We start from the raw sequence: 17,674 nt of genomic DNA, 5'->3' as shown, positions 1-17,674 counted from the left end.
AATGTTTTAAAAAAAGGGTTCTCTAAAAATTAGAAAGTTTCAAATCTACTAACAAGATTCCAAAATCCTAATCATGGCATAAGCTATTTAGTCCTAACTAGTTTTCAGCTTATTTTCCCACAAGGAACATTTCTTTTTTCCATCAATACTAAATGCTATGTATTGCTAGAACATGCATGATTTTATGCCTTTATGCCTGGAAATGCTAATGCATAACTAGTATTTCTTTCTAAAGTTATTTACATGAAAACTAGATTTTAACTTAAAATCAGGGCTTGTTTCCTTCACTGCTCATTAGACCCAAAGGCATCTCTGACTGACTCTATACAGCTGTCTACCTGACCTGCAGTATCTCAAAACCCCAGTAAAAACAGAATGATTATACAATTTTTTTCAGAAACTCTTCTTTCAGTATTTTCAAGATTAATTAGTCTTTACTAATAAAGATTAATCTATTTTCTCATCCCTCTACATTAGGAGTTGGCAAATGTTTCCTGTAAAAGACCAGATAATTAAATATTTTAAGGTTTGTAAGCTATATGGTCTACTGTCCATATGGTCTACTGTCACAACTACTCATCCTTTGTAGCAAGAAAGCAGCTACAGACAATATATAAACGAATGGGCATGGGTCTGTTCCAATAAAATTTTACTTAGAAAAACTGGCAGTAGGTTTTCAATTTGGCCCAAGTAACTTGCTGATGCCTCTTCTATACCATAGGTATAACCTATCATGTAGTACTATTAAAAAACTGCTGCCATTCTTGATGTAGTGTTCCATGATTGATTGTTTGTGTATATGATGTGCTATGTGGTGACTAACATAACACAATAAAAAAATAAAATGATAAAATGAAGCAGAAAAAAAATATTTAGTTGACAAAACTTCAAAAAAACTGCCATTCTTGTTTGCATTTATCATCAGCTTTTAAAATTTTAAAGACTAACAGATTCACCAACATTCAAGTTGATAAAACAAAATACTATTTTTCAAGAAAATCAAAGTAAGTATATTGAAAAAATTTTTGTGCTTTGTCTTTAACAGCGTATGTCTAAAGAAGCTATAAACTTTTCATACTATTATTAGATAGCAACACTCCCACAGGCTATAGAAAACAAAAAGACAGATTTATTTACACTAGTTGCCACAACCACTACAACAAACAGCATATAGGCAAAAATCTCCACAGAAAAACCCTTATATTTTTTTTGTTAATTTTTTTAAAAGATTTTATTTACTTATTTGGCAGACAAGTAGGCACAGAGGCAGGCAGAGACAGAGAGAGGAGGAAGCAGGCTCCCCGCTGAGCAGAGAGCCCCCTGCGGGACTCTATCCCAGGACCCTGGGATCATAACCTGAGCCGAAGGTAGAGGCTTTAACCCATTGAGCCACCCTGAACCCACTGAGCCACCCTACCCTTTTAAAATGAACTACAAACCTGGTGCAAATAGTTATAATACCACGAAAAAAACTTACTACAATAAAATTCAGAGTTATGATTCTTTTTGTTCAACCCACATCTATGGAGTAACTTCAAAATCCTGATATCTTGTCTACCTTTTTTTTTTTAAACAAACCTGGAATGTAGATTTATTTCATCTTTAGAGTTCAAAGTTGGCCTTTTCCAGCATGTAATCACTCTTTCCTTTAAGGGGTGAGATAAAGAGCTGATCAGAAGTCACTCTAAAACTGGAGTCAAACCCTAATCATCCCTTTTCCACTTAGTTTAGTATTCCCAGTGAAATATATAGTTCTATGAACAATTATCTTTATTATTCTAGAACTCCTTTCCCCGGAACATAAATTGCTAAATGTTTCCGTTTCCAAGGAAGTCTCTTACTGTTAGATTCCAAATGTCTTAATATAAATGTTCTTTTTACTTTACTTCTGATTACCCAGACTTAAAATCCTAAAATTACTCTTTATCACTTTTCATACTGCTTGAAAATTCAATCACAAAGTTTATAATTATTTTTGGATTTCTTTTATACCCTTGCCACTCACTATCTTTCCATAAACAGAACATGCTGATATTGCCTATCTATTTTTTCCTGTTAAAAACTCTTCAATGCTTCTATACATTTCTACTAGAAGTCTTCCACAAATATTGATTTTACTTCTCAAAATGTATGTATATAAAATAGAGCCTGCTTAAAAAGACAATTTAACCACTGTATAATAGTAATAAAATATGTTAAAAGATATTAAAGAATAAGGCAAATGCTTTAAAATAGTAAAAACAGAATTTTCATTTAAAATTACAATTTACATAAAGATTACATAAAAAGATTCTTACAGAGAAATTTAGCAGAAGTGGAAAATAAACTCACGAAAAAGACAAATGCTGTAAGGAAAAACTAAAATGCATTTACTAGGGGCAGAGAAGGAAATCAGAAAATGGAAGGATTATCCTTACTGATACAGCAGCTGTTATTACTGAAGTCCAAGATAATATATAAAAATAATCCGTAAACTATACTCACATAAAGTTAAGGAAAGATCCAGACTGGGCCTAAATGAGGGGGAATATCAGAAGTGAGAAACCAAGTAAGTTAGAAGTTGTCTAGATAGTATTCTACAGAGTGAATTTCTGATTGGCTTACCTACGCAACAAAGCAAGTTGCCAGTGTTACTACTTAAATCAGTTATTCTACCACTGGAGGGAGTCTGGTCACATATCCTCTGATGTGACTTACACTCTAATAACTTCATCTTCTCTGGAAATGAATTAGAACCCCTACCAAGAATATGAATTGGTTTAACATAATCTGATGACTTTAAAGCTTTTTGTTTGTTTCTTTTAGTTTTTCTTTTATTTTTGTTGTGTTCCATACTCACTAAGTAAAAATTTACAGCATCTCTACAGTCCTATCTGGGTCAAAGAAATGAATCCAGAGGTCACATGTGCTGGTACACATCTATCCTTGGGGAAAAAAAAATCACAAAGAAAAAAATGTTAAATCAAGAACAGAAGGTTCTGATACAAATACCTACCCAAAGCAGATATCAAGGTCACACGGTGCATGAAATGCAGCAAACAGCAGGTTTGAAGTAGAAGCTGAAAAGAGCTTTTAGGATTAAGGCTGACAAGGATATCAGTGATGGATAGATAAATATAAGTAAAGGATAGAGTACTGTAACTGTGGTTTTAAAGTTAACTATTTTTTTAATTCAGAATTTACAGTTTCCACTGTCTACTCATGAAGTCGAAGTGACATTAAAAGGATTTATTAAGTAAACAAAACACAAGTGAAATAAAAAACAAAGACCTAAACGTTGGACTGAAAAAAAAAAAAAACAGAAAAAACAGTAGCTGCACTCAAGATGTTATGTAGAGAATAATAGTCCATTTACAATAATAATTGTTATAAACAGTCCATTTATAATAATAATCATTTTGTGTCAAGAATTATAAGAAATGATAGAAAATACTCCATGTAATTATTTTAAAAATCCTACAGGATTGACATTATGCCCATTTTACATGAGAAAGCTTAAAACTAAAGACAGGTTAAGTAATTTGCTTAATGTAATGTATCTATCAAGAACCAATATTCTGTCAGAGGTGTCTGATTCTAAAATGCTATTGCCACTATCATATGAATGTCAGTGAGATGGAGCAATGACTACTGTGTTCTTGTACTATTAAAGGTAACAGTTATGGGTACTCTTCCTAGATGTCTGCTTCAGAAAATGTTATTAAGGATTATCTAATACAGCACTGTGCTAACTAGTAAGCATTCCTGTGTTATATTTCCAAAGTTAAAATTTGTTTAATTCATATATCAATAGGCATAAAAAAGTCATAACTGATTTATAATTTAAGTTGATATGATAATGTCAAAATTAAAAGGAATTTATCTTTTTTTAAATATGTAAAAAAGAGAAAACCTTTTTCTCTTTTTCTTCATAAAACTATTGTTAGACACAAAGACACGGAAATCTGTCAGGTCTCTATGCAATTTCCTTAAAATGTATTCCCTTGCTGAATAATATCATAAACTCCATAAACCGTCTCTAGGCAGTCATAAAATGATCATGGAAATAATACTTGTTAAACGTAGGAAGCCTTGGGGTGGATTTAAGTGCTATACAACAAATTAATTTTGTATTTTCTTCCTTGCTATTATAACAAGAGTGAAGAGGACTTGGATGCAAATGTAAAACAACATATACATAAATCTTTCCCTTTCAGCAAGGAAAGTTTTGAGATATTTTATATATATATAAATATATATGTATATATATTTATACATACACACACACACACACAGGCTTCGAGATATGTACCTCTCTCTCTCTCTCTATATATATATATATATGATTTTAAGAAAAATGAAGAGAAGTAATGTAGAATGCTGTGTGTGGGATTGGGTACTGTTCTGTCTTGTCACAAGTTATTTACAATCTGAAGTATCTATGTGAAGAAACAAACTGGAAATGGATTCCCATATCATCAATGCTTCCCAATGAGCAATTATTTTTTTCCTTCAACTTCCTTGGAAAATCTACAGTTAAAATAGATCATATATGCAACTTGAGGATACTTCAACACAGCAGAGACGGAGGAACAGAAACACTCTCCTACTTGAAAAGAGATTACAGAAAGTACTAGATCTATAGCACATATTCAGAGGTTTCCTAGTAGAAGTCTATCCAGCATCCTTATTTTGAACGAGTGACATGTAGGCAGAGACCATAAACTAGCAACTAAAGCACACATGCCAAGGATAAAAGTACACATGAAATAACATCTGTGTAGAAGAACCCTCTTGATTAATTAAAAAATCCAATTATGTGACCACTTGGATTCTATTCCAAATTCTTCCAACTGTTAAATATTTGGAGAAACTATTAAAAAAAGGAAACATTGTGAATTATTGCTAATTATGTAAATGGATTAATCTATAAGAAAATAACAAGTGGAAGAAAAAACATACAAAAGCCAAGGAAACATAAGAGAGGCATACAGTTTACCAGCAGCTACAACTCTTAATTGATGAAATATATGAAACATTATAAAATTAAAAACATCTCTAAGTGGAGAGAGTAAAAGGAAACATATATTTAACAATAGTATTATATTTCCCATTCTATCTACTTCCAAGAAATTTGTGCTCATTTTTTCCCAATACCAGATTAATGGTAGAATACAGTAAGGAGCAAACAAAATAAATGTATTTCTATGACCATAAAATTATGAAAATTTAGCACTTTTTATGTACTCGAGCATATAACAGATCTTCTGCCACATCTTAATCTTTCTGTTATATATTAACAGAAGGAAAATAATAAGACTGAGAGGAAGTGAAGGGAGTAAATAATACCTAGCTGAGTATTTCTCAATATAAGATTAAGATAAATAAGGTCTGCTTGACAAACTTAATGCAACATTTTTAAATTGTTCTGCAAAAAAAAAAATAAAAACTACATATTTTGGAATTGACATGTAGAGTCACAAAATAAAAAGTTAGACATTTAAAACATCTTTACACAAGCTATTCCTAATTTCTAATATTTTTAATAGAAGAGTTAGCTCTTTGTATTTGTTGATGTATTTTATAAAATGAAACCCTATTAATCGATGTTGAATCATTAGAAGTCTGCAAATAACTTATTTTCATGGATACTGCTAAGTGCCAGCACCCCCCTATTAAATGTTACATAATTTGGTCACTTTGCAGGATTTATAATGTGAAGTGAAACAACTAAAAAATATTACCAAAATAAAATAGCTACTACTCTACGAGAAGAGACCACACAAATGAAGCACTAGTTTTTGTTACCGTTAATTCTGTAAACTTCATAAAAAAAGAAAAAAAAAACTTTATTTCCCCTGGTATCTTTGAAAATGTGGTAAACGCAATTTTCAGTATTAAGATTATGGGGTTCTGAGGAGTAATAATGAATTGCAGTTATTTCCAATAACTACAATAATAAGCTTTTGATAAATCACTAAAGTAAATGAAAATGAAATCTACTTTTACTAGATTCTTGGTTTTCTGTCAAACCAATATAGGAAAATCAAAACATTTATAATGGTAACACCAGAAAAAGTCATCTCACAAAAGCATAAACTAAACCCCATAAAATTTCATATGTGGTATATTAAAAATAATCTCTATAGTTTAATAATGCAAATTTATATATGGAATACCAAAATGATTACTTTTTTTAGATGCTATAAATATGTGTACCTATTACTATGGTGACCTAAGGATAAAGGAATTATAAACAACTTTTGCAAGAGTAGTTATTTATCAATACTATACCTTTTCCTTTACAGTGGCTTTGGCTTCAAAGGTCAATTATTCTGTGTCCTAAATTTATTAATAAACACGAATTCAGTGTTCAGTTAACCTAAAGTATACTATACAGCAACACCTAATCAAGTTATTTGAATGACTTTAGAAACAAGACCTCTGCTCCCTATTTGGATAACATACTGATAAATTTGATGACCTTATTGTGAGCACACTAGTATTTCTACATAACCTTGGCTAAAAAATATTTTTAAATCATCGTCTCTATACACTGTTAATCACTGATTCCATTAATAGCCAAAAGTGTTCAGACTCATCTTGACAAGTAAATTGTTTTTCCTTTGTCAGATGTTCAATTTTACAATTATTTGGCCAATCAACTACTAATCAGAGACTCTTTTACAAATGAAGTTTATTCTACATCACTGAAATAGCACTGACTCTTGAACTACTCCATATAACACGGAAGCACTACAAGCTGCCCATATTGCACACAGTACTAGCTTATCTCTTTAACGCTCAAACCTGTGTTCGATCACTTCCTTCTTTAGGAGACTGCCAACTTTACCAATAGAATAAGCTATATAATATCAAGACACAATGGTGAGTACTCGCCACATATTCTGTACCACAGCAGATGTATTAGGCCACTTCTTTACCGATTTTTGGCAGTTTCTGAATCACAGCCCCAAGCCACGAAGCTTGTGGCTGTCCTTGGTGCTGAAACGCACTCTTTACCCACCCCCTCGCGCCCCTTCACTGAAAAACCGTCATCCCCCCCTTTTGAGAGCATAAAAAGGCTAATGAATTTGGGGGGGTCTAAAGAGGGAAGGTTTAAAAAAAAGGAAGTGATAAGTTTCTGGGCTGAGAATGCTAACTAGCGTGCGCGGGTGGAGAGAGGAAAGAAGGGGTACTAAAAGCACCCGGAGGGCATTTCCCCTTTGGTTCGGGTAGACCCTGGAACCCCGGGACTGCGGCACGATCGGAAACGCCTCGTCCCAGGCAGAAGCGGCAGGCGGGAACGGCGCCCTCGCCCGGGCAGCTCCTCTGAGCGGGACCAGGCGGGCGAGGACGCCCAGGGGCGCCGCGGCCAGAGACTAACGCGACTTTCCGCGCCAACGAGCGAGCCCTGGGGTCCTTTTGTTTCTAGCGTCTGAGGGGAGGGCGGAGGAGCGGAGAGGGGCCCACCTGTATTTATTTGGAAGGGGGGACAACAAAAGACCCTGATGCCCCGGCGAGCAGGGTAGGCAGAGTCGGGGCGGCCGCGGCGCCTGGCCGCGGGCTCGGCTCCTTTCCTCACAGCCCCCGTCGCTCTTACCGTCCCGGTCGCACAGCTGAATGGCCTCCAGGCTAAGGTTTTTGATCACCTCCTCACAGGGGCTGGTGGGGCTGTTGAGGGTATGATCCAGGCGCGGCACCTCCATTTTTCCAACTCCCTTCTCAAACCCGCCTGCTTCGTATCCAGGCTCTCTGGGTGGACGGGGTGGGAGAGAAGGGCGGGAAAGGGTAGGGAGTGGCGGAAGGAGGGAGAGGAGGCCTGGGGGGCGACTCCGAGGGGCCGAAGCTGAGCCTCTGGGCTAGAGAGCCGAGGCCGAGGGGACGGCCGAGGCAGGAGCTGCGGGGAGTGCGAAGCTCGGAGAGACGGAGAGAGGACCCGACGCGAGAGCGGGAGGCGCGCGCTCCCAGCGGGAAGGGGACGCGTCGCGCGGGGAACGTGAGGGAAAAGGCCGGGCGCGCGCACGCGCGCGAGAGGACGCGCCCACCTGCTGGCGCGCGGCGCTGCTCTTTCCCCGCCCTTCCACGCGCACGCGCCCCCTGCTGCCCTCGCGCCTCAGCCACCGCAACCCCTGCGCGGAGTGTCGGGCTGCGAGCGCCGGAAAGGGCGGGCCGCTGGGGGTATGGTGTGCTGGCTTCGCCCTCTTTTCTGGTGAGGGTGGTTTGTTGTCCTTCCCCTCTTTACAGGGTCAGTTGCACCCAGGTTGCCTCTGGGGAGTGTGCACAGGGAGGTGAGAAGAAGCAGATTGGTTTTTATGAAGGACTGGAAAATGTGGGTCCAGATTCTTTGTATCCTTGTTCCGGAGCTCCTGGGCTGCCTTCCCCCTCGAGGTCTCGAGCTACTTCCCTCCAGGCCCCTGTTTGCTCCGCCGGGCATTTCTCAGAAACAGCTTCGTCTCTGTGAGAGATGAGTGGATTAACTGAGGAGCGTCAAGGTTTATGGACAGAATTTTGGTCAGCCCGAAGGAGGGGCAAACATGGGAATTCAGAACTGCCAGAAAAGTGAGGGAATGAGGAGATGCCAGCCTGCTGGAAAAGCAGCACGTATGCTTCGGACTGACAACCACTAATTTTTCAGCCTTCAGTCAAGCTCGATCGATCAATCCATCCACCCTTCCTTCCTTTCCTTTCTTTTCTTACTTCCTTCCTACCTTTAACAAAAAAGTATTAAATGTTTACTCTGTGGGGAATTGTTTTGGGCTCCAGTGAAGGGGGTGGGGGGGTGGGAACAGTACCTGACCTCATGGATATGGAAAGATCCTTTTTTAATGGAAAATCTCCTTTCTCAACGTACTTTAAATTTGTCTGCCCATTCTTTTTAATGGCATTTAGTATTCTGCAATGCACTTAGTGGTGGTGAAAATGTTTTTGAAATAAAGTAGATATAGGTCACAGCCTCTTGACCTCTCTTGCCATTCGAGTCTTTGGAATAGTTTTTAGTCGTGTTGCTATCTTAGAATCAGAAGAGTGCCTGCCCCAGTCTCTTCCTTTTTTAGTGTATATGATTGCTGGAAATTAAAGTTCCTTTTTATTGATTTTCCAATTTCAAACATAAATGTTATCCAATAAAGTAACAATTTACATACAGATTGCTATATGCTACCCTTTCTAGTCACATCCTTCTAGCCATAACATGACTAAGTCTAGTTAATTGAAGCCTCATAAAACAGAACGACCAGCTTAAGGTAAAATAAGCCTGTGAGGAAACTTGGCACAACTGCAAGTTGATAAAAATCTGTGGAAGTTAATTGGGTATCTTAAAGTAAAATAGCCTCATTATCAACTTAGGTATTAATGAAGATGGATCTCCTTCTTGTAGTTTGAGAGAATTCTTGTGGCAAGGTAGGGGGTGTCCCCAGGGAAAGGATAAATTATTACTTGTCAAGAAATATGACAAGATGGCACTTATTGGTGAATTTCCTGTGTTCTAAAAACCTGTCTCTGGAGAAACAGAGATTGATATTGTCAGCTGAGCCACAGTAGTTTCATCTTTCAGAGTAGTATCACATTTACAAATCTCAAGAGGAACTCTGTAGATTACCAATTTATTGATTTACAGGTGAGAAATATAATTCATATGTATAATTAAAGCTATAACTCACACAAATATTTTTGCTATGTCCTTGGACAATATGCTAGATGTTGGAAATTTTGCATTCAAATCTATTAGGAAACACAGACATTGAAAAAGGAAAATTATGGTGAGTGTTATCAAAGAGGAATCATAGAAACTTGTGAAGCACACACAGGGGTTCTAACCTTGTCTGGTTAGTCAGGAAAACCTTTAAAAAATTATTTAAAAGGAACAGGAAATTATGGGAGGGCTCTACAGGGGAAGTTAGCATGATCAGATTTGTAGGCCAGAATATTTGTATAATAGGAAAAAGGGATAATGTTTTAAAAAATATTAATGTGACTTTGGGTATAAGACCTTTTTAATCCAAGGCATCTTTCTGCTAAGGATTTAGATTATTACATAATTAACTTAAGAGTTAATATTTCACTTTTGACATTCAGCATGGGATTTCTTTTTAAATAAATTGTTAGGATTCAAATCAAGGCATTGTCAAAAGATAAGATACAGATTTGTTTATGGTTTAACATACCAAGGCTAGGCCTAATGGTCAAAACAATCTAGTTTATCCCACAGTGAAGACAAGATATCCCAGTCCACAATAAAGGCTTAAGCCAGAGATTGATATGAGGAAGATGACGGCTATGAGGTAGGTAAAGTAGAGAAAATTCTATTCTTTCTGGTTCAGAGAATAATGGAAAAGAAGTAGAAGAGCTAGGGAATGACAATGAGGAATGTTTTTACTCACTTGTACATTGAGGATGTGAGATGAGGGATTGTAGCTTTCAAAATATCCAGATAGGTATGGGAAAACTCAAGGACAGAGAAATTTCTGTCCTAGTTCTTAGATCTTTGGGATGATATCACCTGGCCAGGCTGAGGGGGACCACATTCAGGTAACCTTGAACAAAGCATCATAGGCAGAGGAAGGGCAGGAATTTACTTTTCAGAACTGCTAAAAGTTCCTGTATACTCAGAAAGTAGTTGAGTTGAGATCTAGTCAGCCTGCTGTGAAAGCTGATTCTAAAAAGCAAGGTAATATTCTAGCAAAAACTGCAGAATGGACTTTCTAGACTAGGGATGTCTAAAGTATTAAAAAAAAAAAAAAAAAAAAGAGACTTGTCAGTCTTAGAGATGTCTACCAGGCCCTGACCAAACTGAAAAAATATAGGCCATGAGTTTCTCTAGCCAACAACTTCAAGTGAAAGGCCAGAAGCAATTAGGCATACAAGAGATATCACCACAGAAATCAGAGGAGGCAAAAGACATTCAAATCCAGTGACCCTTTGTCTTAGTGCTTCAAGGTAATGAAAGTTCTCCTGTCCTGATATTCCCAAATACCATGTGAAATAATATGTAGGGGAAAAGGTAAAAACCCAAAAGACTAAGGATCTAACCTAAAAAGATGGACTTTACTCTAAAAGGGTAAATAAAATACTGATTAAAATATTGATTGAACTAGGTTCCTATATTAGACTAAAAATACATTTTTATCTTCCCCTTTATATTAGTGAGTGAGATTTCATGAAGATGACCAAATATATTTTAGAGAAAATGAAAATTCTAGGAGGAGGAGCAGGATGGTGGAGAAGTAGGAGACCTAAATATCATCAGGTCCCAGGAATTAAGCTAAATAGTTATCAAACCACTCTGTACAGCTACAAACAACAGGAGAGAGAAGGGAGAGCAGCAATTCTAAGAACAGAAAACCGACCACTTTCTGGAAAGTAGGATGTGCAGAGAAGTGAATCTGAGGCAACATTTGGTAAGATAGATTGCAGGGTGAGGGGCTGGCTCCTGGCAAGTGAGATAGCAGCAGAGCACAAAATTAGAACTTTTAGAATTTTGCTGCTCTGAGGGAGTTTGCTTGCTCCAGAGGCCAAGTGGTGGGTGAAGCTCTCATGGGGACAGTGTCTCAGGAACTGTGGGGTCACAAAAAGAACAGGGATGTCTGAGTGTGGCAGAGCTTCCAAGTATCAGAGCGGGGAAGCTGGCTGCAGAGTCAGAGCCGAGGAGTGGGCTCTCAGCTCAGGATTACCTTAAATTGTGATCCACGGCACAGTCGGGCCACTGCTCTTTGGGCAGTGACCCAACAAGCAGCAGACCTGGGGAGACTCACCTTCTTCTTCCAGGAGGAGCAGTTCAGGAGGCTGCTATAGGAATCAGCTGAGTTTGGAGACTAAAAACAGGGCTGTGCACCAGAGATAAAAATGCTCAGTCACAGGCTGGGTGAGCTTGGAGTGTGGCTGGAGACCAGGGAGATGGGAGGAATTGACTATTTTTCTCAGAAGGTGCATTGGGGAGTGGGCCCCAGTGAGGCTACAGGCCAGAGATTGGAAGGCCACCATTTTCATTCCCATCCTCCAAAGCTGTACAGAAAGCGTTAGGGAACAATAGCTCCCGAGACCACAAAAAAACCAAGCAGATTACTTAGCCTGGCCCTTGGCAAGGGCCGTGCAATTTGACCTCAGGCAAAGACATTTGAGAATCACTGCAACAGGCCCCTCCGCAAGAAGATCAGCAAGAATATCCAGCCAAGACCAAGTTCACCCATCAATGAGAACTGCTGAACTTCAGAGGTAGGGGGAAGCAACACATGGAATTCATGGCTTTTTTCTCATGATCCTTTAGTTTTTCAAAGTTAAATTTTTTTTAATTTTATTTTTTCTTATTTTATTTTTAAATTTTTTTTCCTCTTTCCTATTTTAACATTTTTAATTATTTTATCAATACCTTTTTAAAAATATTTTTATTTTCATTGTTAGAGTCATATTTTATCCCTTCATTGTATTTAACCTTATTTTCTGTATACATATAGGTTTTTTTTTCTTTAAAATTTTTGGATACAATTTCTTCTAATACATCAAAATATACACTAAATCTAGTGCATGGCTTTGTTCTAGTCTCCAGCCAGTTCACATTCTTTCCTTTTTTTTTTTTCCTTTTTTCAACCAACTTCTTATCCTATCAATTCTTTTTTTAGAATCATTTTTAACGTTCATCTTTACAGTCATATTCCATCTGTTCATCGTGTATATCCTTATTTGTGTCTGTGTGTGTATCTATCTATATATATAGACATATAGATATATATGTTTTTCTTTCTTTAAAATTTGAGGGGGGGGGGCTAGTTTCTTCTAATAGATCAAAATACTCCCAAAAGCAAAGATGTGTCTCTGTTCAATTCAGCTGTCTAATATATATATATATATACACATATATATACGTGTATATATATATATGTATAATTTACATATTTTTTTTCTTTTATTCCCCTTTATTCTCCCCCTGGTTTCAGGACTCTATTGATTTCATTAGTGTACATTTTTTCTGGGGTCATTGTTACCCTTTAAGTATTTTATTCTCTCATTCATCTATTCTTTTTTTTTTTTTAAGATTTTATTTATTTATTTGACCGAGAGACAAATCACAAGTAGGCAGAGAGGCAGGCAGAGAGAGAGAGGGAAGCAGGCTCCCTGCTGAGCAGAGAGCCTGATGCAGGACTTGATCCCGGACCCTGGGATCATGACCTGAGCCAAAGGCAGAGGCTTTAACCCACTGAGCCACCCAGGCACCCTCATTCATCTATTCTTATTTGGATAAAATGACAAGGTGGAAAAACTCACCATTAAAAAAAAAGAGAAAGAGAGAGAGGCAGTACCGATAGCTAGGGACCTAAACAATATGGACAATAGTAATATGTCAGAACTAGAACTCAGAATGACAATTATTAAGGTGCTCACTGGCCTTGAAAAAGCATGGAAGATATTAGCGAATCCCTTTCTGGAGAATTAAAATCCCTTTCTGAGAAATAAAAGAACTAAAATCTAATCAAGTTGAAATAAAAAAAGCTATTAATTAGATTCAATAAAAAATGGAGGCTCTTACTGCTACGATAAATGAAGCAGAAGTGAGAATTAGTAATATAGAAGACCAAATGATAGAGAATAAAGAAACTGAGCAAAAGAGAGACAAACAACAACTGGACCATAAGGGAAGAATATGAGATATAAGTGATACCATAAGATGAAACAATATTAGAATAATTGGGATGCCAGAAGAAGAAAAAAAGAAGGGGCAGAAGGTATAATGGAGAAAATTATGACAGAGAATTTCCCTATTATGGCAAAAGGAACAAGCATCAAAATCCAGGAGACACAGAGAACCCCACTAAAAATCAGTGAAAATAGTTCAATACCTCATCATCTAATAGTAAAACTTATAAGTCTCAGTGACAAAGAGAAAATCCTGAAAGCAGATCAGGACAAGAGGTCTGTAACCTACAATGGTAGAAATATTAGATGTGCAGCAGACCTATCCACAAACCTGGAAGGCCAGAAAGGACTGGCATGATATATTCAGAGCACTAAATGACAAAAATATGCAGCCAAGAATACTATATCCAGCCAGGCTGTCATTGAAAAAAGGAGAGATAAAAAGCTTCCAGGGCAAAACAAACCAACAAAAAACCCAAAACCAAAAACAAAACAAAACGAAACAAAAAAACCCCCCAAAACAGCAATAACTAAACAAACCCAACCAACCAACCAAACAAACAAACAAAAGAAACAACCTAAAAGAATTTGCAAACACCAAACCAGCCCTACAGGAAATATTGAACAGGATCTTCTAAACAAAGAGAAATTCTAAAAATAACAGACCAGAAAGGAACAGTAACAGTAACAGGCAACACAATGGAATTAATTCATATCTTTCAATAGTTACCCTGAATGTAAATAGGTGAAGCGCCCCAATCAAAAGACACAGTGTATCAGAATGGATTAAAAAAAAAGCAAGACTCATTGATATACTGTCTACAGGAAACTCATTTTAGACCCAAAGACTCCTCCATTTTAAAGTGAGGGGGAGGAAAACCATTTACCATGCTAATGGACATCAAAAGAAAGCTGGGATGGCCATCCTTAAATCAGATAAATTATATTTTAGGCCAAAAACCATAATGAGAGATGAGGAAGGACACTGTATCATACTTAAAAGGTCTGTCCAACAAGTACATCTATCAATTTTAAATATCTATGCCCCTAACATGGGACCAGCCAATTATATAAACCAATTAATAACAAAATCAAAGAAACACATGAACAATAATACAGTAATAGTAGGGGATGTTAACACCTCCCTCACTGAAATGGACAGATCATCTAAGCAAAAGATCAACAAGACGATAAAGGCTTTAAATGGCACACTGGACCAGATGGACATCACAGATATATGCAGAACGTTCCATCCCAAAACAACAGAATAGGCATTCTTCTCTAGTGCACATGGAACATTCTCCAGAATAGATCATATCCTGGGTCACCAATCAGGTCTCAACCAGTACCAAAAGATTGGGAACATTCCCTGCATATTTTCAGACCAGAATACTTTGAAACTAGAAATCAACACAAGAGGAAAGTCTGAAAGAGCTCAAATACATGTAGGCTAAAGAGTATCCTACTAAAGATTGAATGGGTCAACTAGGAAAGTAAAGAGGAATTTGAAAATTCATGGAAACAAATGAAAATGAAAACACAATGGTTCAAAATCTTTGTGATGCAAAAGGTGGTCCTCAGAGGAAAGTATATAGCAATACAAGCCTTTCTCAGGAAACGAGAAAGGTAAAAAACCTAACCCTACACCTAAAGGAGCTGGAGAAAGAACAGCAAAGAAAGCCTAAACCCAGCAGGAGAAGACAAATAATGAAGATCAGAGAAGAAATTGATGAAATAGAAACCAAAAGAACAGTAGAACAAGTCAACAAAACTGGGAGCTGGTTCTTTGAAAGAATTGATAAGATTAATAAACCCCTGGCCAGACTTATCAAAAAGAAAAGAGAAAGGACCCAAACTATTAAAATCATGAATAAATAGGAGAGATCACAAACAACACCAAAGAAATACAAACGATTACTAGAACATATTATGAGCAACCATACACCATCAAATTTGACAATCTCAAAGAAATGGATGCATTCCTAGAGTCATATAAACTACCAAAAGTGAACCAGGAAGAAATAGAAAACCTGAACAGACCCATAACCAGTAAGGAGATTGAAGCAGTCATCAAAAATCTCCCAAAAACAAGAGCCCAGGGCCAGACGGCTTCCCAGGGGAATTCTACCAAACATTTAAAGAAGAACTAATACCTATTTTCCTCAAACTGTTCCAAAAAATAGAAATGGAAGGAAAACGTTCAAACTCATTTGATGAGGCCAGCATTACCTTGATCCCATCAGACAAAGACCCCATCAAAAAGGAGAATTACAGACCAATATCCTTGATGAACACTGATGCAAAAATTCTCACCAAAATACTAACCAATAGGATCCAACAGTACGCTAAAGGGATTATTCACCACGACCAAGTGGGATTTATTCCTGGGCTGCAAGTTTGGTTCAACATCTGCAAATCAATCAATGTGATACAATACATTAATAAAAGAAAGAACGAGAACCATATGATACTCTCAATAGATGCTGAAAAAGCATTTGACTAAGTACAGCATCCTTTCATGATCAAAACTCTTCAGAGTGTAGGCATAGAGGGTACATACCTCAATATCATCAAAGCCATCTATGAAAAACCCACAGCAAATATTATTCTCAATGGGGAAAAACTGAGCTTTTCCCCTAAGCTCAGGGACAGGGCAGGGATATCCACTATCACCACTGCTATCCAACACAGTACTAAAAATCCTAGCCTCAGCAATCAGATAACAAAAGAACTAAAATTAAATCTGAATCAACAAAGAAGAAATCAAACCCTCACTTTTTGCAGATGACATGATACTTTATGTGGAAAACCCAAAAGACTTCACTCCAAAACTGCTAGAACTCATACAGAAATCAGTAGAGTGTCAGGATATAAAATCAATGCACAGAAATCAGTTGCATTTCTATATACCAACAACAAGACAGAAGAAAGAGAAATTGAGTTGATCCCATTTACAATTGCACCCCAAACCATAAGATACCTAGGAATAAACCTAACCAGAGAGTCAATGAATCTGTACTCAGAAAACTATAAAGTACTCATGAAAGAAATTGAGGAAGACACAAAGAAATGGGAAAATGTTCCATGCTCATGGACTGAGAGAACAAATATTGTGAAAATTCTAGGCTACCTAAAGCAATCTCCACATTTAATGCAATCCCTATAAAAATACCATCAACCTTTTTCAAATAAATGGAACAAATAATCCTAAAATTTATATGGAACCAGAGAAGACCACTGAATAGCCAGAGGAATGTTAAAAAAAAGTAGACCAAAGTTGGCAGCATCACAATTCTGGACTTCAAGCTCTATTACAAAGCTGTAATCATCAAGACGGTATGGTACTGGCACAAAAACAGACACATAGATCAGTGGAACAGAAGAGAGAGCCCAGAAATGGACCCTTAACTCTATGGTCAACTAATCTTCGACAAAGCATGAAAGAATGTCCAATGAAAAAAAGACAGTCTCTTTAATAAATGAAGTTGGGAACATTGGACAGCCACATGCAGAAGAATGACACTGGACCATTTCCTTACACCACACACAAAAATAGACTCAAAATGGATGAAAGACCTCAATGTGAGACAGGAATGTATCAAAATCCTTGAGGAGAACACAGGCCCTAACCTCTTCGACCTCAGATGCAGCAACTTTTTCCTAGAAACATCACCAAAGGCAAAGGAAGCAAGGGCAAAATGAAGTATTGAGACTTCCTCATGTTCAAAAGTTTTTGCACAGCAAAGGAAAGAGTCAACAAAACCAAGAGACAACCAACAGAATGGGAGAAGATATTTGGAATGACATCAGATAAGGGGCTAGTATCCAAAATCTATAAAGAACTTATCAAACTCAACACTCAAAGAACAAATAAACCAATGAAGAAATGAGCAGAAGACGTGAACAGATATTTCTGCAAAGAAAACATCCAAATGACCAACAGGCACTATGAATACTATTTAGCCTTTTAAAAAAACCCAAAATCCTGTCATTTGCAATGACATGGATGGAACTAGAGGGTACTATGCTAAGCTAAATAAGTGAATCAGAGAAAGACAATTATCAT

General features: G+C 37.2%; 1 protein-coding gene across 1 annotated transcript in view; it reads right to left on the bottom strand.

Moving 5' to 3' along the window:
• Window positions 1-7,865, bottom strand: part of LOC111144943 (phytanoyl-CoA 2-hydroxylase interacting protein like) — an 85,723-nt gene extending 77,858 nt beyond the window's left edge. Inside the window, exon 1 of the mRNA XM_022499561.1 lies at window positions 7,583-7,865. Within this exon, the coding sequence (XP_022355269.1) occupies window positions 7,583-7,688 (106 nt within the window). The 5' untranslated portion in view covers window positions 7,689-7,865. The remainder of the gene's footprint in view (window positions 1-7,582) is intronic.
• Between the last annotated feature and the right edge of the window lie 9,809 nt (window positions 7,866-17,674).

This window comes from Enhydra lutris, unplaced genomic scaffold (assembly GCF_002288905.1).
Source record: "Enhydra lutris kenyoni isolate GAN:26980312 unplaced genomic scaffold, ASM228890v2 scaffoldscaffold12, whole genome shotgun sequence".
Taxonomy (NCBI): Eukaryota; Metazoa; Chordata; class Mammalia; order Carnivora; family Mustelidae; genus Enhydra; species Enhydra lutris.
This window is presented reverse-complemented; position numbering and strand designations above follow the sequence as displayed.